At 41.6% G+C, this 23,751-nt stretch overlaps 1 protein-coding gene across 2 annotated transcripts in view; it reads right to left on the bottom strand.

Moving 5' to 3' along the window:
• TBC1D19 (TBC1 domain family member 19) overlaps positions 1-23,751 on the bottom strand; it is a 108,986-nt gene that overhangs the window by 65,377 nt on the left and 19,858 nt on the right. Inside the window, exons 3-8 of one of the 2 annotated variants that reach the window (XM_018561406.1) lie at positions 16,114-16,159; positions 11,149-11,224; positions 6,933-7,007; positions 3,290-3,353; positions 2,283-2,329; positions 1,804-1,911 (exon numbers count right to left, since the gene is read on the bottom strand). In XM_018561406.1, the coding sequence (XP_018416908.1) occupies positions 1,804-1,911; positions 2,283-2,329; positions 3,290-3,353; positions 6,933-7,007; positions 11,149-11,224; positions 16,114-16,159 (416 nt within the window). The remainder of the gene's footprint in view (positions 1-1,803; positions 1,912-2,282; positions 2,330-3,289; positions 3,354-6,932; positions 7,008-11,148; positions 11,225-16,113; positions 16,160-23,751) is intronic. The other variant, XM_018561407.1, reaches the window with a different exon arrangement.

Genomic DNA, 23,751 nt, shown 5'->3' with positions numbered 1-23,751 from the left:
CATGAATTCAGAGATGATTTGAGGATCTACAGCTGAGTGATACACAAATAAATTAAATTTTTGTTAGTTATGGTACTTGAATGCATTTTTAAGATTTAGCTCCTGAGTTTAGTGTTGTTTTAAACTAGCACTGCGACCACCATGAGCTTCCCTATTACTTAAAGGGAATGTGCATAGGCGTGCACACAGGGTGTGCCTGGGCACAGCCTAATCACCCTAAGCGCAACACCGAAACCGCAACAGTAGGCTCCGTGTTTTTAGTCACTGAGCTGGTGGAGAGGGCACAAAGATCTCTCTGTGACAAGCTCAGCAAAACAGAGCACAGAGCTCTTGCCACTTATATACCTCACATAACAGCTGCAGTCCTCAGTGCCTGGGAAGCTGTGAGGGAGCGTGGCTTCGGCTTCCCATCCAATCAGGAAGCCGGGCGGGTGGACACGTGTGTGTTTGTATTTTTGTGTGCACACCCTAATGCACTAGGCTGCTAATGCCTATAGGAATGTATAATGTTTTCTTAAATATTTATATATTATGGTAAGGACTAAAAATAACTTTTAACAAATATAATATTTTTTTAGGTAGGTAAATAACAAATATTGTATACTAATATGCATGCAAATCACATTTGTAGGCATTAATAACTATATATGTATTTATTTGATAGTGACCATGAGTAAAGATAACAAAACGACCTCTGGATTCCCACTACCTTGGTTGTAACTGCTATCAATGCAAAGTTTAACACAGCAAACTCCTAGAGAAGCAGTGTATGCAAAAAGAGTCTAAAGCATTTTATATCAGCAAGCCCTCTTCACACAAATAAATTAAAAACAAACTGTAAATACTAGGGATGCACCGATATATCGGCCAAAAATGGCACTTTCGGCATAATGCCGAAAGTGCAATTTTCCTGCCGATACAGTGGAGCATCCCTGCTTTCTCTCTTCCCCGCTGGGCGCTGCTCTGTGTCCCAGCCTGTGTGACAGCCTGCCGAGCACTGCGGGACGAGAGCGCTGTGAGCGGCCGCTGTCTCTACTCCCACACCGTTCAGCCTCCTATCACAGTCCGGCAGAGCGGTGTGTGGGCGGAGACAGGCCACGCTGTCACAGGAGGCTGAGCTCTCCTCCCTGCTCCGCTTGCTTAGACTCCTGTGACAGCGTGTCAGAGAGGAGAGCAAGTTACAAACACTCAGTGATCAGTGATCGCTGAGTGTTTGTGCATAATTGAGAACATGGTATGTTAACTATATCCTCAATTATGAATGAATGGGAAGTGATCTACATCACCTCCTGTTCATTCATGATTGTGGTTAGATGTAAACATACTCTGTCCTCATGTTATCAATGAACAGGAACACTCATAGAGGATTCCTGTTCATTGATAACAGGGGACACAGAAAAAGAGATAGAGGACTTTGTGTCCTCTATCTCTTTTTCTATTTTAAAGGGAAATATCAGGGCAATTTTTTTTATTTCGGTTTTAAAATCTCCATTTCGGTACACCTCTAGTAAATACTTTAGCCTATGCCATTTAATATATGGAAGGATGAGATAATTCAGAAAAGAAGCATGTATCTAACTAAAATGCATCAGCAAATGTAATCAGTCTACAACTTATATAGTTTTATAAAGTGCTAAAATAAAATGTAAAAGGTCTATCTACAGTAAAATGTCCTATTCTTTTTGTTACCCATCAAATGACATTGCACTGCATGCAGGCTATAGCTCTGTGCTGTAACCAGACTGTACTGGGGGTGAATAGGTACCTGGAGCAGAACAGAGACTTATTTCTACTATGACTTACCAGTTCTGGGATGTCCTTAATTTTAAATTGAACTGGAATCAGACCAAGTTGAGCCCTAAAACTTGTCTGGTCAGTATCATAGTTAGGATTACGAAGATTAATAAGCACCTATAAGGAAAAAGTACACAAATTTCATTTCAAGTGCAGTAGTTAAATACAGACAGATAAAGGCGACATGCTTGTGCTCATTCTTGGTGAGAGGCAAAGCAGGTTTATGAAGTAGAACTTCCCAGGGATTTTGATGTAAATTTTGATGACGTATATTTTAATCAGGTGATAGATGTGGATCCAGATTCTTTGTGCTTCTGGACATTCATGAAGATATATTGGGTTATATAGGGTTGTGTATTTTGCATTCTGGAAGGTGCGAGCTACTCAATGGTTATTATAATGGCAAAGCTTTGAGAGGCAGTTGTCCAAATATCTAACCAATTCTCTATGTAATCGTTAAACATTTTATTCTTACAGTATTTACATACCTCAAGAAAATCCTTAGGTGCATACACGGGTCTAAAAAGGGCTAAGTCTGGAAAACAAAGCACAAACTAAACTAAAACAGAATGAAATTGATGATGCAAACTAAATGCTACATTTCATAAGCTCATGCAAGACTTCAGTTCAATGTAATCTACATAAAAGCCTGCTCATCAGCTGTGATAAATGCACCATACGGTCTAACTTTCCGAGTAGATTATTTAATATTTGCTTGACTATGAGCCTCCTAATAATAATGCAGCACTTATCTGACTCCACCTTCCACCCTATCCCTTGCCAGTGCCTTTTCTACAAGTGGAGACTGGTGATCCAGCACTGCATTACTGGCCCACCACCAACCTTCTTTGCCATCCCCCTCTCACCATGACATCAAGCCACCTCTGCAGCCTTTAGGACCTGGGAGTATCCCATGGAGTGAGCCGTCCTTGTTCCTCACAAAGAACATTCCCGCACTCGCAGGGGAGGTGGAGGGTCTAATAAAACCTCTCTTTAGATTGTCATCATCTAGGTAGACTTTAAGGTGAGCCAATTCAGGCTGCGAGAGCGGGTAAATTCTTCCAGTGGGAATGGGACTGCCCGGGATTAGATCTATGGGACAGGCGTAAGGACGATGCGGGGGTAGAGTCTCTGCCCTACAGCCAGACAAATTTCCACGTCACCCAGGAGTGACGTAGACACCTGAAAGAGGACCTTGTCACTCTGCAGCAATGAAGAGAAAAGACTACGGAGTCAGAATTTCGGAGAGTATTTGGGGCATATAGATTAGGGTTTATTTTCGTAGCAATTATCAGAAGTGGTTGTTGGGTATTGTTTACAGAGGGAAACTTTCCTGGCTGGACTTTAACTTTTAACTTTAACATTTATGTGTTTTCTTCTTTTACAGGGCACACATTACCACTGCCATGAAGTTTGGTCCCAAGCACATACATTCACTCTAGGACCACTTTAATCAGAGGGTGCATTAAAGGCCAAATACATTATAGACCTATACCTGGTTCATCCGTTCCCATTTCATTCCATTTATTGAGTAAATCTTTTTGTTCTTCAGCTGGCCTCTGAAAAACACAAGCCATTAATGCGTCTCTCATGAAAGAAAATTAATTGTACAATTATACTAGATGCATACACATTTGTTTCCTGCTGTACCTCTTAGGTTTGTCAAATGATGATGTCTGTGACTGGCAAGACACGTCTTGAAAACAGATGTGACAGATTCCATGGTGGATTGTAACAACCTGACCAAATAGAGGTTAAGATTACAGTGCTAGTATCAGAGGACTGTGTGATTGCAACATTTCACAGAACATGTGCCACATCTGTTCCTTGAAATGACAATCATGATGGACCTAGAGGCACACAACTCTAATGAGATATGCGATGAAAGACCTGCCTGCCTATGGCCAAGTTGTGCAGGAACCTAATATTATTTATTTCAGTTATTCTAGTCATCCTTTTAACATGTGCATACCCACACTGGCCACTTTATTAAGTACACCTGCTTGTCATCCAAATAGGCAAACAGCAGATTAATGGCTAAAATTGGATACACAAAAGGATGCAGGTGTGGTTAAGAGGTTCAGTTGTTGTTGTTCTACAGAACATTAGAATGGGAAAGATGTGTGATCAAGACAACTTTGACCATGTAAATTATCTGTGCCAGATGTGGTTGTTACACCATAACACCATAGAATGCTGACTTCCAGGGATTTTTACATACTACAGTATCTAGAGTTGTTTGGAAAAAAAATTCTAGTTCTGTGAGTGAAAACCACTTTAAATGAGACAAGTCACAGCAGAGTTGCCAGAAGTCTGTAACTGCTTCAAGCTGTTCTCCGTGCTATTTCCCACACACCACCCTTAGCCCATCGCCCCAAAAAGAAAAAATGTAATAGTCTTGCAGTCTTTTTCCCTGCAGGTTCTGGTTGTGATCACTGGTCCACCAAAGCCACTCTTTACTGCAGTCTCTGACCAGTCTTGTTTCTGTGCCTCTCATCAACATCATCATGTAACCAGCGCAGGACCAGGGACTACGTCATCAGGATGGGACATGGCTGCTGGTAGAAGTGCAATCCCAGGATCACCCTGAATGGGTTACTGAAGACTCATGTAGCTATTGTTGCCTGGCCTGAACTGATTTCTGTGCTATAAATATGGCAGGAGGACAACGTGGTGTAAATAGCATGAATCCATTGATCTATCCATCTATTGGTCAGGATACAGTGTTGATAGTATAATTTTTTTAACATGTAATAGGCCCCTCAGAACCAACGTAATACTATCTGAATGCCACAGCGTACATGAGTGTTCTTGCCAACCATGTGTACATCTTTTTGGGTTCTAGATTAGTTCACTTAATAAAGTAGCCACTAAGTGCATAACTACTGACTTAAGTCCCTGCTTATGAGGAAGCTTACAGTCCTGTGTGCCTCATGCAGGTATACAGACACACAATCATACATACTGTATACTGCACATTAAAACCATTTACTCTAACAACAAGTTTTTAAAAACTAAAGTCCCTGTGTGAAACCCACATAATCATGTGTTAGCACATAGAAACTCCACATAAAGAATCCAGACCCCAATGCTGCAAAGTAAGAGCATAAACCACTTAGACACAATGCTGCCCAGATGGTTAAAATATCTACTGGGACCAATGACACATTTTGCTTACTAAAGAAGATGAATGATAGGCAATAAAAGCTTATTTAATAAAGCAAAAAGAAATTGGCAAAGTGCAGTGATCTGTAGAAACTACTCTGAACTCATCTTCAAACAGGCTACAGTAAATTAAAATCTGACTGACTGCTATGACTTCTTCTAATGTGCACATCATCACCGCTCTTTATAATGCATTTTAAAGGCTCGCTAAGCATAAATTCACAGTCTGTTTATGTAAAGCATGTGATAATAAAATTCAAGGATAAATAGACATTTCTAAGATTTACTGTATAACAAACCATATTAATAATACAGGCGATAAACTGGGGAGCAATATCTGCAAACACACAGCTGGCTACTTACAACTCACTCTCACAGCAAAATAGCTTCCAACCACCATTTTGGTACCATCATTTTCCTAAATGGCATTTAATACAGCACCAGGCTACACAACAACTGTACAAAAAGAAAAAAAAAACCTCTGTATTACAGCAGCCAGTCTAGGGCAGATGCTGCCTGCTCCCTATGTGGGCACAGGCATGGGTGAGGTCAGCAACCAAGGGCAGTAAACCATTGGAACTCATGTGGCCAGTTACTTATTAGACGTTCTTTTTAGTTTTGGAGGAAATGGGGGGATAGAACTCCTGCTGTTGGAGAGATTCCTTCACTTCCTGTCTGGCAAAATGGTTATCTTCAGGACAGGAAGTGATGGAAAAACTCTCCAACAATGACAACTGCAACACAGACAGATGTAAAAATGTTTTTCTTTATGTAGGGGAATGCTAGAACCTCTTTCAGCTTGTTATTGATGTCTGATTCCCTGTTGAAGATTTCACCTAACTTCCTGTCTGGTAAAAGGCTGTCCCCAGAAGAGAAAGTGAGGCAATCTCTCTCTAGCAGAGGTCCGTTTCACCACTGTATACCAAACTAAAAAGAAAGGTTTTGGGTACAGATACAGAAGTGGACAGAATAGTGCATCCAGGCTTCTAGGTAGGATGGGGCTAATCTCTTACAGTGGTACCTTTTGGACAGGCTTTAGGGGTGTCACTCATGGCCTACAGGTATGACACTTAAACTACATGGTGTTTTCTTAACCTACTTGGCTGCACAGTATATTTAATTCAAAAGGTGAACTTACCCTTTGGCAAGTAAAAATAAAAAAGTGGCCTGCAATCTTGAGCTGTCCCTTGCAGTATTTCATCTCCGACACTAGATGCCACCAGTCTTCTGGGTTAATTGGTGAATAGCGTAGTTAAACCCTCTTCCTAAGAACCCAGGCTGTCAAGGACCCACCAACTGGGAACAAGGCATTATGCCACTCTGTGCTTATTAGAAAATGCTGCAGGGAGTGATGCCATGTTATTACTTGGCACTACTCTCTGAAGTATTCAGGACTCATCCACCACCAGAGACAAAAGACATGGAAGAGGACCTGTGATTTCATGTGACCAACATAATAAACCCTATATCGGCCAGCGTCTACATGTTAAATAATGAAAAAGAAAAAAAATTACAAGGAAAAAATGTCCATTTTTATTTAACACAACATATACTTCAAATGTCTGTACAAGCATAAATGAACAACACAGTAATAGTTACAGGTATAAACTGTTAGCAATTTCAAAAGTGTGTCGAACAATATTAAAAAAAAAATTCAGAAAGCCGCAGTTACATTTTTACAGCTGTTGTGAAATGTATTTCTATTTGAAAAGTGTTCAGAAATATAGAGGTCACAAGAGTGTCAAGTGCCTTAGGGCAATGTATGATATCAAAGTAATGAAAAATGCCATTGCTGCCTAGGACAGGGAGTGGGTGATGAGCGATCAGGCATCATGTTACAATGGCATTTCAAATTAGATCATTACCAATACAATGGACATGATAGATAGATATATACTGTACATACATAAACACACACATTAACATAAACATACACACACTTCATATTAAAGTTTTATGAAAAAAAAACTTACCTTACGTGCAAGAGGAATATTGAGCTCTGTGCACATGCTGTTCAAACTTTTCAGTACTCTTTTCTCCCAGCTTGCCTGAAATGAGGGATCAGATAAACATTTTGAAAGTCTGCTGAAAAAGGGCCCTTCTGCCCTAGTTAATCCTTTGTTCCTATAAGGTGTCTTGCATATACTACTGCAAATGCTTATGAAAGTGAGAAATTAGGTTTAGAGCCCGTTCACACTAGCCCCTCTCCTAAAGCACTGCGTTTTAGCAAGCAGATTAGTGCGCTGTGGCAGCCCTGGCAGTGTGTATTGAATCACGCATTTCCACAGTGGTCATTGTTTTCATTTTTTTTATTAAACCTAATTGGAGGTGCACAATGCTCACACTCCATTCTGCACATGACTTTAACCAGACACAGTCAATACATTTGTGGGTTTGGTGCTGGACATGAACAAAATTAACTCGTAGCGCCGCTCTCGGCGCTCAAAGAAAGCCAGCCCTGCTACGGTGCAAAAACCACTTGCCCGGCGCCCGGAACTACATGTCCCGGGCGTCGGGCAATACGAATTCCACTCCCCTGCGCGGGCCACATTACAAGGTCCGGCGGGCCGGATTCGGCCCGCGGGCCTTGTGTTTGCCACCCCTGCACTACAGGTTTGTTGCAGTTAATTGGTCTCTGCAGACAGTGGTTCTCCAGGTCCACCCTTATGTTGCTGTTATGCTTCTGAAACTGACATTCGAAGGGTCTAGTAGTCTTTCCAATACAGACCAAAGAAAATTATCATCCTAAAGATAAAAATCTGTGTGGCAATTCAATTACTTGTGAATATGATAAATACTACTCGAATGTGGATGAAGAAATGTTGAGCTGCAAATAAGAGCACTACGCATTTTACATTTATAACATTGGGAGCTGCCTTTATTCTCCGATATTTGCTAACTAGAGTTTTCTGGTTCCTGTCTGTCCTAATTAATACACCTTTAAAATGTTTACTTCATGTATACATGTGGAGTGCTAGCCGTTTATCTTCAGCACACAGGTTGCCATCACATGTTAGAATATACAGGTGAAACTCGAATAATCAGAATATTGTGCAAAAGTTCATTTATTTCACTAATGCAACTTAAAAGGTGAAACTAATATATGAGATAGACTCATTACATGCAAAGCAAGATAGTTCAAGCCGTGATTTGTCATAATTGTGATGATTATGGCTTACAGCTCATGAAAACCCCAAATCCACAATCTCAGAAAATTAGAATATTACATGTAATCAATAAAACAAGGATTGTACATAGAACAATTTTGGACCTCTGAAAAGTATAAGCATGCATATGTACTAGGTACTTGGTTTGGGCCCCTTTTGCAGCAATTACTGCCTCAATGCAGTGTGGCATGGAAGCTATCAGCCTGTGGTACTGCTGAGGTGTTATGGAAGACCTGGATGCTTCAATAGCGGCCTTCAGCTCTTCTGCATTGTTCGGTCTCATGTCTCTCATCTTTCTCTTGGCAATGCCCCATAGATTCTCTATGGGGTTCAGGTCAGGCGAGTTTGCTGGCCAATCAAACACAGTAATACCACGGTCATTGAACCAGGTTTTGGTGCTTTTGGCAGTGTGGGCAGGTGCTATGTCCTGCTGTAAAATGAAGTCAGCATCCCCATAGAGCTCGTCTGCGGAAGGAAGCATGAAGTGCTCCAAAATCTCCTGGTAGACGGCTGCGCTGACCCTGGACTTAATGAATTTATTAATCATTAGCTCTCACAAGCAAGATCATAAACCTTTTTCTTGAACCACTTTGTAACTCTACCATCTCACTTGATTTTGTAAAGCCCTGCACAAACTGTTGGCATTATTTAAAATCCTGTTAAACAAAAAGTACACTTGGGGCGGTGGCTACTTTACAACACACAGGGACCATGGGGAAGAAAAGTAGCCACCCTCCGGAAGGAAGGACAGTGTCAGCACCAATTCAGAGATGATTGCATTGTTTTATACCCACAGCCCTTCTCAAACATTCTGTTGCTCTAAATGAATATTACTTGTTTGCTCCTTGCATTTGGTATTGATGTTCTGTTAAATAAGTAATCAGGCAGCAATCGTCTGCGCTAATTGCCCCCATCTCAGTTTGCAACCGTGGTGAAGAAAGTGGGATGTAATGGGCAGAAGTATACAATTATTCCTATGCTATTGAAATCCTGTATTCTTAGCGACTACACTGCCAACAACATATCTTCTCAGGGGACATATGGAGGAGTCCCTTATGTCCCCCCACCTAATATTGAGTAGGTACCCCTTTTGCAACCAAAACAGAAAACAGCCCTGACCAGTCAAGGCATTGACTCCACTAGACCTCTGAAGGTATGCTGTGATATCTGGCACAAAAGCTCTCAGCAGCAGATCCTTTAAGTCCCGTAAGTTGTGAGGGTGGGCCTCCATGGATCAGACTTTCCAGGCACTTGTTGTGTTCCTCAAACCATTCCCGATTTATTTTTGTAGTGTGGCAGGGCGCATTTTTCTGCTGAAATAGGCCACTTTCTTCAGGAAATACCGTTTCCATTAAGGGGTGTACTTGGTCATCAATAATGTTTAGGTACTTAGTACATGTCAAAGTAACATCTACATGAATGGCATGACTTATGGTTTCCCAGCAGAACATTGCCCAAAGCATCACACTGCCTTCCCCAGCTTACCTCCCTCCCATAGTGCATCCTGGTGCCATCTCTTTCCCATGCACCTGGCCATCCACATGATGTAAAGGAAAACATAATTCATCAGACCAGGCCACCTTCTTCCATTGCTCCGTGGTCCAGTTCTGTTGCTCAATTGCCACTGTAGTCACTTTTGGTGGTGGACACAGGTCAGCATGGGGACCTTGATCTGCTTGCGGCTACGCAGCCCCATACACAACAAAGTGCGATGAACTTTTCAGATACCCTTCTCTCAGAACCAGCATAAAAATGGCATTAAACTCAGGAGTTAAACCTTAAAAAAGTACCTTAACTATTAACAAAAAATTAGCTTATTTGTGCATTACTTGACTGCAGATCCTCAAATCATCTCTGAATTGGTGCTGACACTGTCCTTCCTTCTGGAGGGTGGCTAGTTTTGTTCCCCATGGTTCCTGTGTGTGTTGCAAGGTAGCCGCCGCTCCAAGCTTGCCTCCGTAGGAAGGGTACTTGAATGCATTTTTAATATTTAACTGCTGAGTTTAGTGTCACTACAGTAGCTCTTCTATTGGATTGCACTACACAGGCCAGCTTTTGCTCCCCACGTGCAATAATGAGCCTTGGCCATCCATGACGCTGTCGTTGGTTCACCAGTTTTCAATCCTTGGACCCTTTTTTCTAGGTCCTGATTATTGCAGACCAGGAACATCTCGCAAGAGCTGCAGTTTTGGAGTTGCTCTGACCCAGTTGTCTAGCCATCACAAATTGGCCCTTGTCAAAGTCACTCAAATCCTTACACTAGCCCATTTTTTCTACTCCCAACACATCAACTTCAACAAAATGTTCACTTGCTGCCTAAGATATCCCGCCAATTCCCTGGTGCCATTATAACGAGATAAATATGTGGTTCAGATAATCCAGCATTAGCTACCACACTTTGCAGGAGAAATACCTTGGTGTGGCAATGTGGCTTTACGTGTATTTCCAAATGTTTTACAGCATTTAAAAAAATAAAAGAAACATTTGACATACTGCAGGTTATGAGTCCTTACATGTGGTTAGTTTCCTTTTTCAGGCTCTTTCTTTGTCTTCATTTTCACAAAACAATCAAAGCTACTAATAATGATTTGATAACTATTCTAACCAGATTAGGCAACATCATGAAAACGCAATTTATCATAAGAAATTAAAAGAAAGTATGCTCAGCAACAGTCAAAAAAGCTGTTTGCTGCACAATTAAAAAAACAGAATAGCTCCAGGGTCATTCAGCGAGGTAATGGAGTCCTTTAACGCAGCCCTTTTGAGCAGAAAATTGTACATTCTACCTGATAATCAAGTATTATTTTCTGTGCATGTTAGTAGATAATTGCAAGTTGACTTCCATTTTTATTTTACTCACGCTCAACAAAGCCTAATAAAATGAACAGGCGATATTATTAGCATTAAAGGTCATATTAAAAAGACTCGCTATGCATGACTGACCATGAAATAGAATTAGAAATAGATTACAGATTAAAGGCATAGAGATGCTTGTTTACCCATCTAGGTGTTCACTACCTACCTGAGCCCTTCTCATGTAGGCCAGAGGTTCCTTAATGTGTTCAGCTGGTGCTGCTGAGTGACAAGGAGCTGGAAGTCTGGGAAAGACAAATGTACATAGGTCCATACTGGCTCAGTAGTTTCTAGTTACAAATTACAATTCTTTAAACTTAGCTGTCAGGACAGGGTATGATGGGACATTTCTCCAACAGGGGCACATTTTTAGTACAGTGAGAAAAGGTTAGAACATCTGGCAAGCCTTTTATTGCTGTGTATGCATCACAGGAGCATGAGATTAAAGGAGAACTGTGGGGGTCAGTGCTTTTCCCCATAGTTCTCCTAAGGGTAACGGGACGACACAAACTAGCGTCCTTCCGTCACCCAAAGCTCAGTATACCGCGAGTTACAGCTCGCTGTATACTGAGACGCAGCAGCCAGGACGGATCCAGACATACTGTCTGGATCCACCCAGCTGCATGAGTAACAGCTGGCTCAGCCTATCTAGAGGCAGACCCGCCCCCTCCTCCGTCCGTTCCACCAATCAGCGCTGGAGGATCAAACAGGGGAGGGGGTAATCCCTGCAGGGAGCCGTGAGTGACAGTCACGGCTCTCTGCAGGGACAGGATCGAGAAGTGAGCGAGCAACGTTATGTGTTCGCTCACTTCCCGATCTATTGAGCCGACCTGTGACAGTTTCATTGTCACAGGTCGGCTAGAACTATGAGGTTGAGTGATTTTCACTTGCCTCATAGTTCTCCTTTAGGGAAATCTCCCAATTGGAGGCACAGACAGAAATTACAACTCCCCCGACTCTATCTAGATCAAAAACAAATATTTGACTGGAATTAGGCTTTAAAATATTTTCTTAATAGATTTGTGCATGCTCTAAAAAAATTTTTTTAAATAACCTGATTAAGCCACACATTTTCCAAAGTTTGGTTCAATCTAAAAGAAAATAAATGACTAAAAATAGGAAGTACAAATTCTTATGTGTAGCCAGGGTTGTCTTTAACGCAGGGCAAAAGGGGCAATTGCCCTGGGCCCCATAATTTACAGGGGCCCAAAACAGCTGTCCCTTTAGCCCAAGCGTGAGACAGGAGCAGCCCAGCGGCACCGCTGACAGGGAGACCGTCCGGCCGTCCTTTCTCCTCTAGTTAATCTCTGTGTGCCTCCTGCTTCTGTGATCTTCCCCCCTCCCCATGCATGTCACATAGACACAGACATCAGGGAGGATGCCTGGGAGATCCGGCAGGAACGGAGGAGAAGGAGGGGGAGGACACAGCCAGCAGAAGAAACAACCTAAGCAGATCCTCAGTGTCTCTATTGCAGGTTACATTGTGATATGCATTATTGTTTGGTCTCTGTCGGTTATTTCATGTTGCATAATACCATCATAGCTCTTTGCACTTTCTTATAAAAAAGTAATACCAAATTTGTTGAAGTGTTCTGGAGGAGAATGACAGGGAAAAATCGTACCTCCGCTGGTCATGATTTTATAGTTGCAATATAATATAGTATATATAGTCCAAATCCCATTTTAATAGGAGCCACATAAGATCTTTTTACATTATACTCTTGTAGTCTGATCTTGCAGTGTGGCGACAGTTATCTGGACTGTGACACTTTGTACTTTTATGATTGCTCCCAGTCATATTTTTTGCATGCCCCAAGTTAGTAGTTTGCTGGTGTCTTCACAGTTCCTGCATGCCTTCTAACAATAAAGGATGTTAAGTGATCTGCTTTTATGTTTATTTCCACGGACAAATACACATAAATCAAGCCAAAGAACCAAAAACGTCCTTTAATAAATTGATTAATGTTCATTTGCAATAATAAAGTATTAAAGCAAAGCAAGTTTTATTAATGCAGTTTAAAATAAAGGTTAATTTCATAATTATTGCTGTGCATTTACATCCACATCACTAAACACTTGCAGCAAGGTGTATTTAGTACACCGCGCAGCAAGCATTCAGTGATTTTACTAATGTATCCATTTAATTTATACTGCATGCATTGTGTTGCATTTACATTGCATGCCACCGCACACTTCCTGCACAGTGTACTGCATTTGCAACATATGCATTCTACGTATAATATATAAGGAGGCATTTGTTAAAAATGCAATGCACCATGCAGTAAGTGCTTGAGGACAAGCAATACTAATGCAATACAGATTTATGGACTGCAACCCAATGGGTTCAGGACCATGCAACACAATGGATTCAGGACCCTGCAACGCATTGGACTTAAGACCCTGCAACGCAATAGACTTAGGACCCTGCAACACCATGGATTAATGACTCAGCAAGAAAATGCAGTTAGGACTCTTCAATGCAATGGATTCAGGAGTCTGCAATACAATGGACTCAGGACCCTGCAACACAAAAAACGTTGGACTCTCCAACGCAAAAAACTCTGGACTCTGCACTGCAATGGACTTAGGACTTTGCAACATAAGAGGGTCCTAGGTCATTGCGTTGCAGGCTCCTAAGTCCATTGCTTTGCAGGCTCCTAAGTCCATTGCGTTGCATGCTCCTAAGTCCATTGCGTTGCAGGCTCCTAAGTCCATTGCGTTGCCGGGTCCTGAGTTTACTGCGTTACAGGCTCCTGAATCCAGTGCGTTGCAGGGTCCTAAGTCCATTGCATTGTAGAGTCCCAAGTGCATTTCGTTCCTGAGTTTATTGTGTTGCAGAATCTTGAGTCCATTGCGCTATTGCATGGATATGTGCTTTTATTTATTAGTTTCTTTTCAGGGGAAGGTGATGTAGGTGGATATGGGGGTCTGGGTCGGGAAGTGATGGAGCTGGGAAGGTTGTGGGGGCCCATCAGTAAAATCTTGCCCAGAGCCCAATTAATATTAAAGAAGACCCTGTGTGTAGCCACCTCCCAGTGGTGAATAAATACCACCAAAAGAAAGCTCTATCTGTCCCCAAAAAAGGGTATAAAATTAATTTCAGTACAGCGCTGCGTGACAGAATAAATGTCAGTTAAAGTACTGCAGCGCTGAATACTGAAAAATGGCCTGGATGGGAAGGGGGTTTAACACCGCGGATGTCAACTGGTTAAAGCAACGGAGAGCTTAGTTGCTTTCTGAGGCAACAACACTTCCTCATGCGCCTTAGGGCTAGTTCATGCCAGAACTGCGTGCGTCTGTGCAGCTGCAGTGCGATACATTTTACCACGATTGGCATGCGGTTTTGGTGCGTTCCGTTGCGATACGATGCAGATAAAATAGGGCAAGCAGTATTCTTTCTGACTGCATCGGAACTGACTGCACTGGTGTGAACAGAGCACCAGAATTCCCATAGGAAAGCATTGTGATGCATTTTGGATGCAGCTGCCAAACTGAACGGACTGCATCACAACTGCATCTGGTGTGAACTAGCCCTAAACGTCTTTCATTGATCAGTAGCAGCACAGGGAAAGGTTCTGGTTTTCCTAGCCATGCTAGACTTGGTGTACCCACCCTAGCCGACCCAGGGCCCATGTGGGAAGCAGCCAGTGCTCGAGTACGGTGTAGTAGAACTCTTTACATTTTGCCACACCAGCTCTCCAATCTTAGTGGAAAAGACAACAGAGGGCATCACACTCACACTCTTCAGAAGTGACCACATATACAAAGGTTCTGTAACTTTTCACTCTGCCGTCACCCACTGATTTTCACAATACATGTGAAAGCAGGTGCTACTGCCATCTGCTTTGTTACACACAAGTTGTTATTTTTCTTATAGTTAGTACATACATAGAGCTTAGAACATGGAAGACACTTAGTATAGCTCAGCTAGACTCACTAGGGAGCTGGATGTACATCTGCTTACATTTCCTGCAGATGGGTATATCTCAGATTCTCTAGGGGGACACTGCAAGCATTACAACACTCCCCCAGGTTGGCGAGGGAAACACCTTCTCGCCATCACATGGAGGGCCTGGTCCGATCTATCCGCCATACAAGAGATTTGCCTCTTACTTCAGCAAATGCTTTTCACAACTAGACTTTAACTCCCGAACTGTTATTTTCTCTACTGCACCTCACTCGAACCACCGTTTCCTCTGACTGGAAAATAACTTAACCAAATCAGCAAACAAATTGGCTGTTGCGCTGGGCAAGAAGTCCATGCACTCTGTTAAAGATCCCTTACACGTAGATACAATTGGAATGTTGAAACAAACTGATTATTGAATGATTCACTCTGAAACCAACTCTAGCTCATTAAAAAAAACAGATTAAGGCTTTGAAAACAAAATTCACAGCCCCTTGAAATCTGAGGGCAGGCAATAACTAGGTCATCACAGAAAAGCACTTGCATCTTACTTGAAGAGGAAGTTCACAGTTCAAGAAGAATGAATGACTAATGGATCCTAAAATCAGTGGTTGGTTTAGTTACAAAGAGTAATATACATATAGGACATTTTCTAACTAAATGACTCTAACAAGATAATTTTCACAACTCTCACACATACAGACCCTCTGTCTATCCATGGAACACTTTCATCAGGTGGGTTCCAGCATACACATCCATACTTGCAAAATTATGTAAGATTTGTCCAACAGGTCATACAATTTCTCATTGTCCTTGGTCTCAGGTTCTTTGTAGCTCGGTGGAAATGATCACACTGAACACTGTACTAAACAAGTATATTCAATAAATCCCAGAGGGGCTCCTAGCCACTGCGATAATAACTCTACTCATGCACACTTTTAGCATACATTTTTCCAATGATCAGTGTCACTGATCAGCCAGCATTTCATAGCGGTTTTATGACCTCAATAGGCCTTGACACACAGCTATTTGTATCCTGCTTGCTGAGGAGGCATATGCTAGTTTTATATCCAAGCTAGGCATCAGTTTTAAACCACCCAAACATTGGCACACAAACCTTTGATACCAGGGCAACCTGAAAATGTATATCTGACTCTAGTCCTGGTGAGACTTCTTCTTTAAGTTACTCTACTTGGCTAGCCCAAAAATACTGTCAGTATTACTTACACAGTAAGCTCACGGTATACAGCATTTTGAAGTTTTTGTTCCCAACCTAAAAAGTAGAAGAAAAAAATAGGCATTATATGTCATTTCCTTAGCTATACCAAATATATTCTCCATTCTAACCAAGTTTTTATTGAACAGTAGTTTTACAGCCCATTATCTGTATTTTTTGCAAGAAGCTTTATATTGTCACTTTCAATTGCACAAAAAACAAACTCAGGAGTTAAACCTTAAATGCATTCAGGTACCTTAACTATTAACAAAAATGTATCTTATTTGTGTATCACTTGGCTGTAGATTCTCAAATCATCTCTGAATTGGCGTCAACACTGTCCTTCCTTCTGCAGGGTGGCTACTTTTGTTCCCCATGGTCCCTGTGTGTGCTGTAAAGTAGCCACTGCTCCAATCTCACTCCTGTGATGGACTACAATCTCACATTTACTTTACTAATTTGTATTGAGATTGTAGTCCAACATGGAAACCGGAAACGAGCCTAGAAGGTGAGTGATTTTCACTCAACCTCATAGTTCGAGCCGACCTGTGACAATGAAACTGTCACAGGCCGGCTCTATAGATCGGGAAGTGAACGAACGCATACCGCCGCTCGCTCACTTTTTGGTGGTCATCTCCCTGCAGAGAGCGGTGACTGTCAGTCTGTCAGAGATTCCCCCCTCTTCTCTCCAATCCTCCAGCACTGAATAGAGTAATGGACGGGGGAGGGTGCGGGCACAGCTGGCTCTGTCTCTAGATAGGCAGAGCCTGCTGTCACTCCTGCAGCTGGGTGGATCTCGACAGCATTGTCGGGATCCGGCCCGGCTGCGGCGATCTTGATATATAGTGACCAATATCTCGCTATATACTAAGCTTTGGGTCACGGGAGGATGTTAGAATATGCCCTCCCGTGACCCTTAAGAGAACTATGGGATAAAAAGGTTACCTCATAGTTGTCTTTTAAGAAGAGACATTCTATGCGTTAAAGGATCATTAAAACCTCTTGTGTTTTTGCATAAATGCACTGCTAGCAATCAGCAGATTTATGCAAAAACATATTTTTTTAAAGTTTACAAAAGGGTTAAAACTAACCTGTGTTTCTGCCGCACGCTCCCGTCCAAAGATCTGAAGATTCTCAGCCGGCCGCAAAGCATCATGGGGCGGGCACATGCGCAGTTCAGATCTTCAGCCGGGAGACGAGGAGAGACACAAGGTAAATTCAATGGAGGCAGCGTGCATCCGCACAGACACCATGGGACAGGAGTCAGCGCTGGATCAGAGACTGGCACCAGCGCTGGAGGAACTCCTGAAAACTACAGGAAAGAAGAAGATGATCGGATCAAGAGGCATCATTTAAGGTAAGTCCTTACACCAGCATGGGGACGACGATGACATTTTAGGCTATAATGTCACTTTAATTACACAAGGTATCCAGAACATCACTTGCTTTGTCAAAACTCACGAAGCAGCCACTATTCATATTCCCATGCATCTTGTCTGTGCAGGCAAGAAAAGCACGCTGCAGCTTGATACTGGTCCTCGCTGAAACAATTGCCGCACAAATGACTGGTATCACAAGGTGGACAATATTTATTCCAGAAGTCGAAACATTCTGTAAGCCTGTGTTCGTTTACAGAATGTTTTGACTTTGGGAATAAACATTGTCCAGCTTGTCATACCAGTCATTTGTGCGGCAATTGTTTCTGCGATCACTTGCTTTTTCATTCTTTAATATTATATTTTTACACCTCTGTTGTATTTATTTCGAGTGGTCATTTATATGCCTGAATTTTGTGCCAGTTTTTAGACTTGAGAAGCTGGCGCCTCGGCTTCTTTTAAGTATTTTGGTGTGATTTATTTTTTACTTTCTGTACATGAAAACAGAAATATTTAACACTGTAGTTCTTTTTATCTTACATACTTTGTTACATGATGTACTATTCCAGAATAATTTATACCTATGAAGCACTATTTTCATTGTTACAATATTCTGTTTTCTAAAGTTTAAATGCGCTTCAAACATCATCAACAATTTAGAAGCATTGACCATATAATGACTGCCATAAAACTGCCCATGTGTGAGCATCTGTATAAGGTACTTATTTTTTTAAACTCTCCATTCATCTATTTCAGATTGCTTTAGTTTCTCGCCTCCATGTACTCATGTAAAATTGCTTGCAGTATGGTTGGTATAATCACCAGAAATTCACTATACATTCACACCTTCAGCACTAAATAGGCTTTCCTCACTATTCAGTAATACATCTCAAGAAGTTTCTATGTAATAAAATTGACTCAACATTACAATAAAGTTTAAAGAGGCCTCACATTCATGGTTTGGGCTTTAAAATACCCATCTTTTAGACTCCATGTCAACAGGCATTAAGCTCATAGAGGTAGAGACCCGCTAGGTCCCTCCTGCTCAGACAGCTGTCAGAGTCTCTATGGTAAGTGGAAACTGTGGTATATACACTCACTGGCCACTTTATTAGGTACACCTGTTCAATTGCTTGGTAACACAAATTGCTAATCAGACCAATCACATGGCAGCAACTCAATGCATTTAGGCATCTAGACGTGGTAAAGACGACTTGCTGAAGTTCAAACCTAGCATCAGAATGGGGAAGAAAGGGGATTTAAGTGACTTAGCAACGTAGCATGGTTGTTGGTGCCAGACGGGCTGTTCTGAGTATTTCAAAAACTGCTGATCTAGTGGAATGTTCATACACAACCATCTCTCGGGTTTACAGAGAATGGTCCAAAAAAGAGAAAATATCCAGTGAGCGGTAGTTGTGTGTACGAAAATGCCTTGATGTCAGAGGAGAATGGGTAGTCTGGTTCGAGATGATAGAAAGGCAACAGTAACCCAAAAACTCAATCGTTACATCGGTGGATGCAGAATACCATCTCTGAACGCACAACAACTCGAACCTTGAAGCAGATGGGATACAGCAGCAGAAGACCACACCAGGTGCCACTTCTGTCAGCTAAGAACAGGAAACGGAGGCTACAATTTGAACAGGCTCACCGAAATTGGACAATAGAAGATTGGAAAAGCGTTGCCTGGTCTGATGAGTCTCGATTTTAGCTGCGACATTCAGATGGTAAGGTCAGAATTTGGCTTAAACAACATGAAATCATGGATCCATCCTGCCTTATATCAACGGTTCAGGCTTTTGGTGGTGTAATGGTTTGGGGGATCTTTTCTTTGCACACTTTGGGCCCCTTAGTACCAATTGAGCATCGTTTAAACGCCACGGCCTACCCGAGTATTGTTGCAGACCATGTCCCTCCCTTTACGACTACAGTGTACTCATCTTCTGAAAGCTACTTCCAGTAGGATAATGCACCATGTCACAAAGCTCACATCATCTCAAACTGGTTTCTTGAACATGATAATGAGTTCACTGGAACGGGAGATTCGCATCATGGATTTGCAGCCGACAAATCTGCAGCAACATGGACCAAAACCTGTGAGGAATGTTTCCAACACCTTGTTGAATCTATGCCACAAAGAATTAAGGCAGTTCTGAAGGCAAAAAGGGGTCCAACCCGGTACTTGCAAGGTGTACCTAATAAAGTGGCCGGTGCGTGTAAATGATGCACTTATGCATTGGATGCACAGTAACATAGCTGGCACAGAGAATTCATGGTGTGAAAATACTGCTTACAAATGTGTCCCCCACTCAGACTTGCACAATAAAATTAATGCATTGATTACTGCACCCACTGACATTTGCTAATATCAGTCATAGTAGGAGATATCTAGTGGGCACCAAGTGAAACCTAAGATATATAAATGTATACATGTCTGTGAAGGTTCTCTCCAGGTCATTGTATATCTGTCAAATAAAAAAATCAAGGCAACTGGACATTTCGCTAGTCATCCATCTAGCTTCATTAATTCAGAATTGAGAAAGCTAGTCATATGACCAGCAAAACATCTTCAAGAAAAATACAGGATAAAAACAGAAAAAATGGCAAGCGCACTACTGTGGTGGTGACCGTTAATGGTTTTGGGTGAGCAAGCTTCTAAAACAGGGAGATGAACCCTGTGTGTAGATATAGAGAAGGCAAAAAAAAGTAGCACTACTACCCAGAAATGTGTAATACTTAATAGATCAGTTTGTGAAATAATTACAATGTAATACAGAGGAAATATGTATGCAAAAATTGTGAGACGGTGGGGGTGATTTACTAACCTAAACACACGCACGCACCAGGTGCGGGTGATTTTTACACAGCAAAACTTATTTATCAACCAAAAAGTCTCTAAAAGCATATTTCCACTAATGCCATATATGGAAAAAATCATGCACATGATGCATATGTAATGCTGCTTCACAGTGTAGACAAAAATGGTTAGCTCATGCATTTACATTCCTGCATTCATCAACGCAAGCAACACAACGTAGAGCTAATTTACACAACATCACCTTGCAATTCATGCTTGGCTTTGCACAACACACCTGCTGGGTGTGTGCACACTACAAAGGTGTCTAGATTCCACCAATAGATCATGCTGGGAGGGAACACACTACAGAGGTGTATACTTGTTCGTGGCGTGTTTATAAGGTTAGTAAATCAACCCCGGTGACTCGCGGTTTGATGGTCGTGGTGGGTCCCTGTTGGTGAAGAATAGATGGTGTTGACAGCTTGAGGTCACAAAAGGCTCCTGTGGCTGGAGCACAAGAAAAATGCAGTTGGCTGGAGGTAGCGTCATGCAGCCATGTAGACGGGCAGGCTGTGCACTGGAAGTGTTGGTGCCGTCAGGCGCTGTGAGGACTCAGCTGGCCAGGCTGGGACCTGTTGGCTGAGCGGGAGTATCACTTATTAGCGGTTAAGAGCTGTCGGCAAGCAGTGGGTATGGTGGTTCGTTAGGAGCGGGCACAAGACTGGAGGACAGAGCGGTCCATCTCGTTCGGTGATGGGGATGTCAGTCAGCAGTCGGCTATGCGTTTCGAGGCTAAATGCCTCTCTTTTTAGCACAGAGGGAATGGCAAGCTTGGCTAAATGCCTGGAGTGAAATGGCAAGCTTGTCATTTCACTCCGGGCTTCACTCCTTGGCTAAATGCCCGGAGTGAAATGGCAAGCTTGCCATTTCACTCCGGGCTTGAAAAAGGGGCATTTAGCCTCGAAACGCATATGCCGTTTTAATACCTAAAATAGTGTAAATTTCAATTTTTCCAGGCTCTGTAAAAAAAGCAAAAAGCGATTTACTTAGATTTTTTGTGGCAGCAGCAAGAATATTGATTCTACGATACTGGAACACACAGAGAGTTCCAGATATTAAGGAATGGGCCATGGAACTGAATAAGATTCAGAGATTTGAGGAGCTAACGGCACACATTAATGAACGATACTCTCAGTGGGAGGTCATGTGGAAACCCTAGAGTAGATATAAGGATAAGAACGTAGATGGAGGACTGTGACAAAAGGGAGAAACTTAAAGATTTTGTAATTTAAAAGGAGACACCTCAAGTAATATAGAAGTATAACGGAAAATATCAGAATAAAGGTTTTTATAAATGCAGAGGAGAGTAATGCTAGGGGAGAGGGAGGAGGAGTGGGGGAGCTAGTAGGGGGAGGGGGGTATATAAATATATAAAGGAATGTAATTAAGGTGTGCAGCCATACTGGGTGAGAAATAAAAACTATACGAGTTATAATGAGATACCCAATATGCATGTGCATATATAAAGATATGTATGTATGTGTACGGGGAAATATGCATATGTACAGGGATGTGTGTAAATATTTATGCTGAAATTAATAAAATCGTATTATTTAATTTCTTGCGCTCCAGCCACAGGAGCCTTTCGTGACCTCAAGTTGTCAACACCATCTATTCTTCACCAACAGGGACCCACCATGACCATCAAACAGTGAGCCACTGTCTCCTAATTTTTGCATACATATTTCCTATGTATTACATAGTAATTATTTCACAAACTGATCTATTAAGTATTATACATTCCTGGGCAGTAGCGCTCCTTTTTTGCTTTCTCAAGAAAAATATTGTAAAATATTTTATTATATCATTTCATGTTTAAGGGTCTTGGCAATTTTCTATATGCAGCAGTGCCGTCCGTCTGTTTTTCTACTACGGGCGGACGGCAAGAGGTTAAAGAGGGAGAGCGATAACACCAAATTTAACACACCTGAGACCTTTTAACACTAACGAGTCACATGACACCGGGGAAGGGAAAATGGCTAATTAGGCCCAATTTGGACCTTTTCACTTCGGGGTGTACTCACTTTTGTTGCCAGCGGTTTAGACATTAATGGCTGTGTGTTGAGTTATTTTGAGGGGACAGCAAATGTACACTGATATACAAGCTGTACACTCACTACTTTACATTGTAGCAAAGTGTCATTTCTTCTGTGTCGTCACATGAAATTATATAATAAAATATTTACAAAAATGTGAGGGGTGTACTCACGTCTGTGAGATACTGTAAATGTATACTGCCCAGAGTGGAGATATATTTCACCATATTTACCACAACTATTGTGAGATTACCCCTAAAGAAACCACCGCCATCTACCCAAAAATCTAGAACATATATATATGGGATGCTCCTTTTTGAGGAAACAGTATATACTCTCTTAGGTATCCAATGTCTTATCATCAGTCAGAGATCAGCTAGTCCACTTAAAAGCAACAGTTATATACACAGCTAAAAATATAGCTCTTGCCTGCCACAAATCTGTAATTCAGTATTTGTTAATCAAGATATCCTGAGCCTGGCATTATACAAAGTCTTGACCATGCAATACAGTCAAATCACTACATGAGGTCAAGACTGTGATTGAATAGCAAATTAGCAGAAGCTCACTTATCAAGCCATCTCTGCTCTCTCTTCCAATCAGTTTGTTCCATTTGTTAGAGTCCCAGCACTGTGCAAAACAGTTAAGATGGATTGTTTCCCTTTCTAAGGCTGAACATTGATGTGCTGGGAAGACGGCTAGTACAAGACAGATGGAGAAACAATTTTTTTTTTTATTGTGTTTTAAACGTATTTATAATTATCTAAAGACAACGGAAACCTTTACTTCTGCCTAAACATAGAATTTAAACCCGAACTCTAAGCAAATATAAAGAAACATAATTTACTTGTTATTTATTCATAAATAAATGAAAAACTATTTTTAAATAGAACTAGCATGCATATCAGATTTTGTCCCAATATCAGTTTCCTGTAATCCTTTTTGCACAGCAGCAGCTCTTCAAAAGAGAGGGGCAGTATTCTAAGTCACCAATAGCTCCATTGCTTTTCAAATTCCCAATTCAGGGGCAAGTTACCTACCTCTGCTGCCTGTGAAGGATATCTGGATCACAGGACTGTTTGAATACATGTACAAATCCTTTAGCAGGTAAACCAATTAATGTTTAGGCATTTCTGTGTATAACTGTACATTAAGCTGTTTGATGGAGGTTTTCTGTTAAGGTGTATGTCTGGGCAAAAAAAAACTAAACATCTGCAGTACATTTCTGCAATACATGCACTTGCCCCCATGTTTCATGCTATTTAAAACACTGCACGTACAAAATACCTGTTGATCCTTCCAGAAATCCAATGTGCTCTTACCTTCCTTTCGGGAGCTGACAATACTGCCTCTACTACACTGAAAGCCCCAGCAGTGTTG

The sequence above is a fragment of the Nanorana parkeri genome, unplaced genomic scaffold, assembly GCF_000935625.1.
Source record: "Nanorana parkeri isolate BGI_ZX_2015 unplaced genomic scaffold, ASM93562v1 scaffold522, whole genome shotgun sequence".
Lineage (NCBI taxonomy): Eukaryota > Metazoa > Chordata > Amphibia > Anura > Dicroglossidae > Nanorana > Nanorana parkeri.
This window is presented reverse-complemented; position numbering and strand designations above follow the sequence as displayed.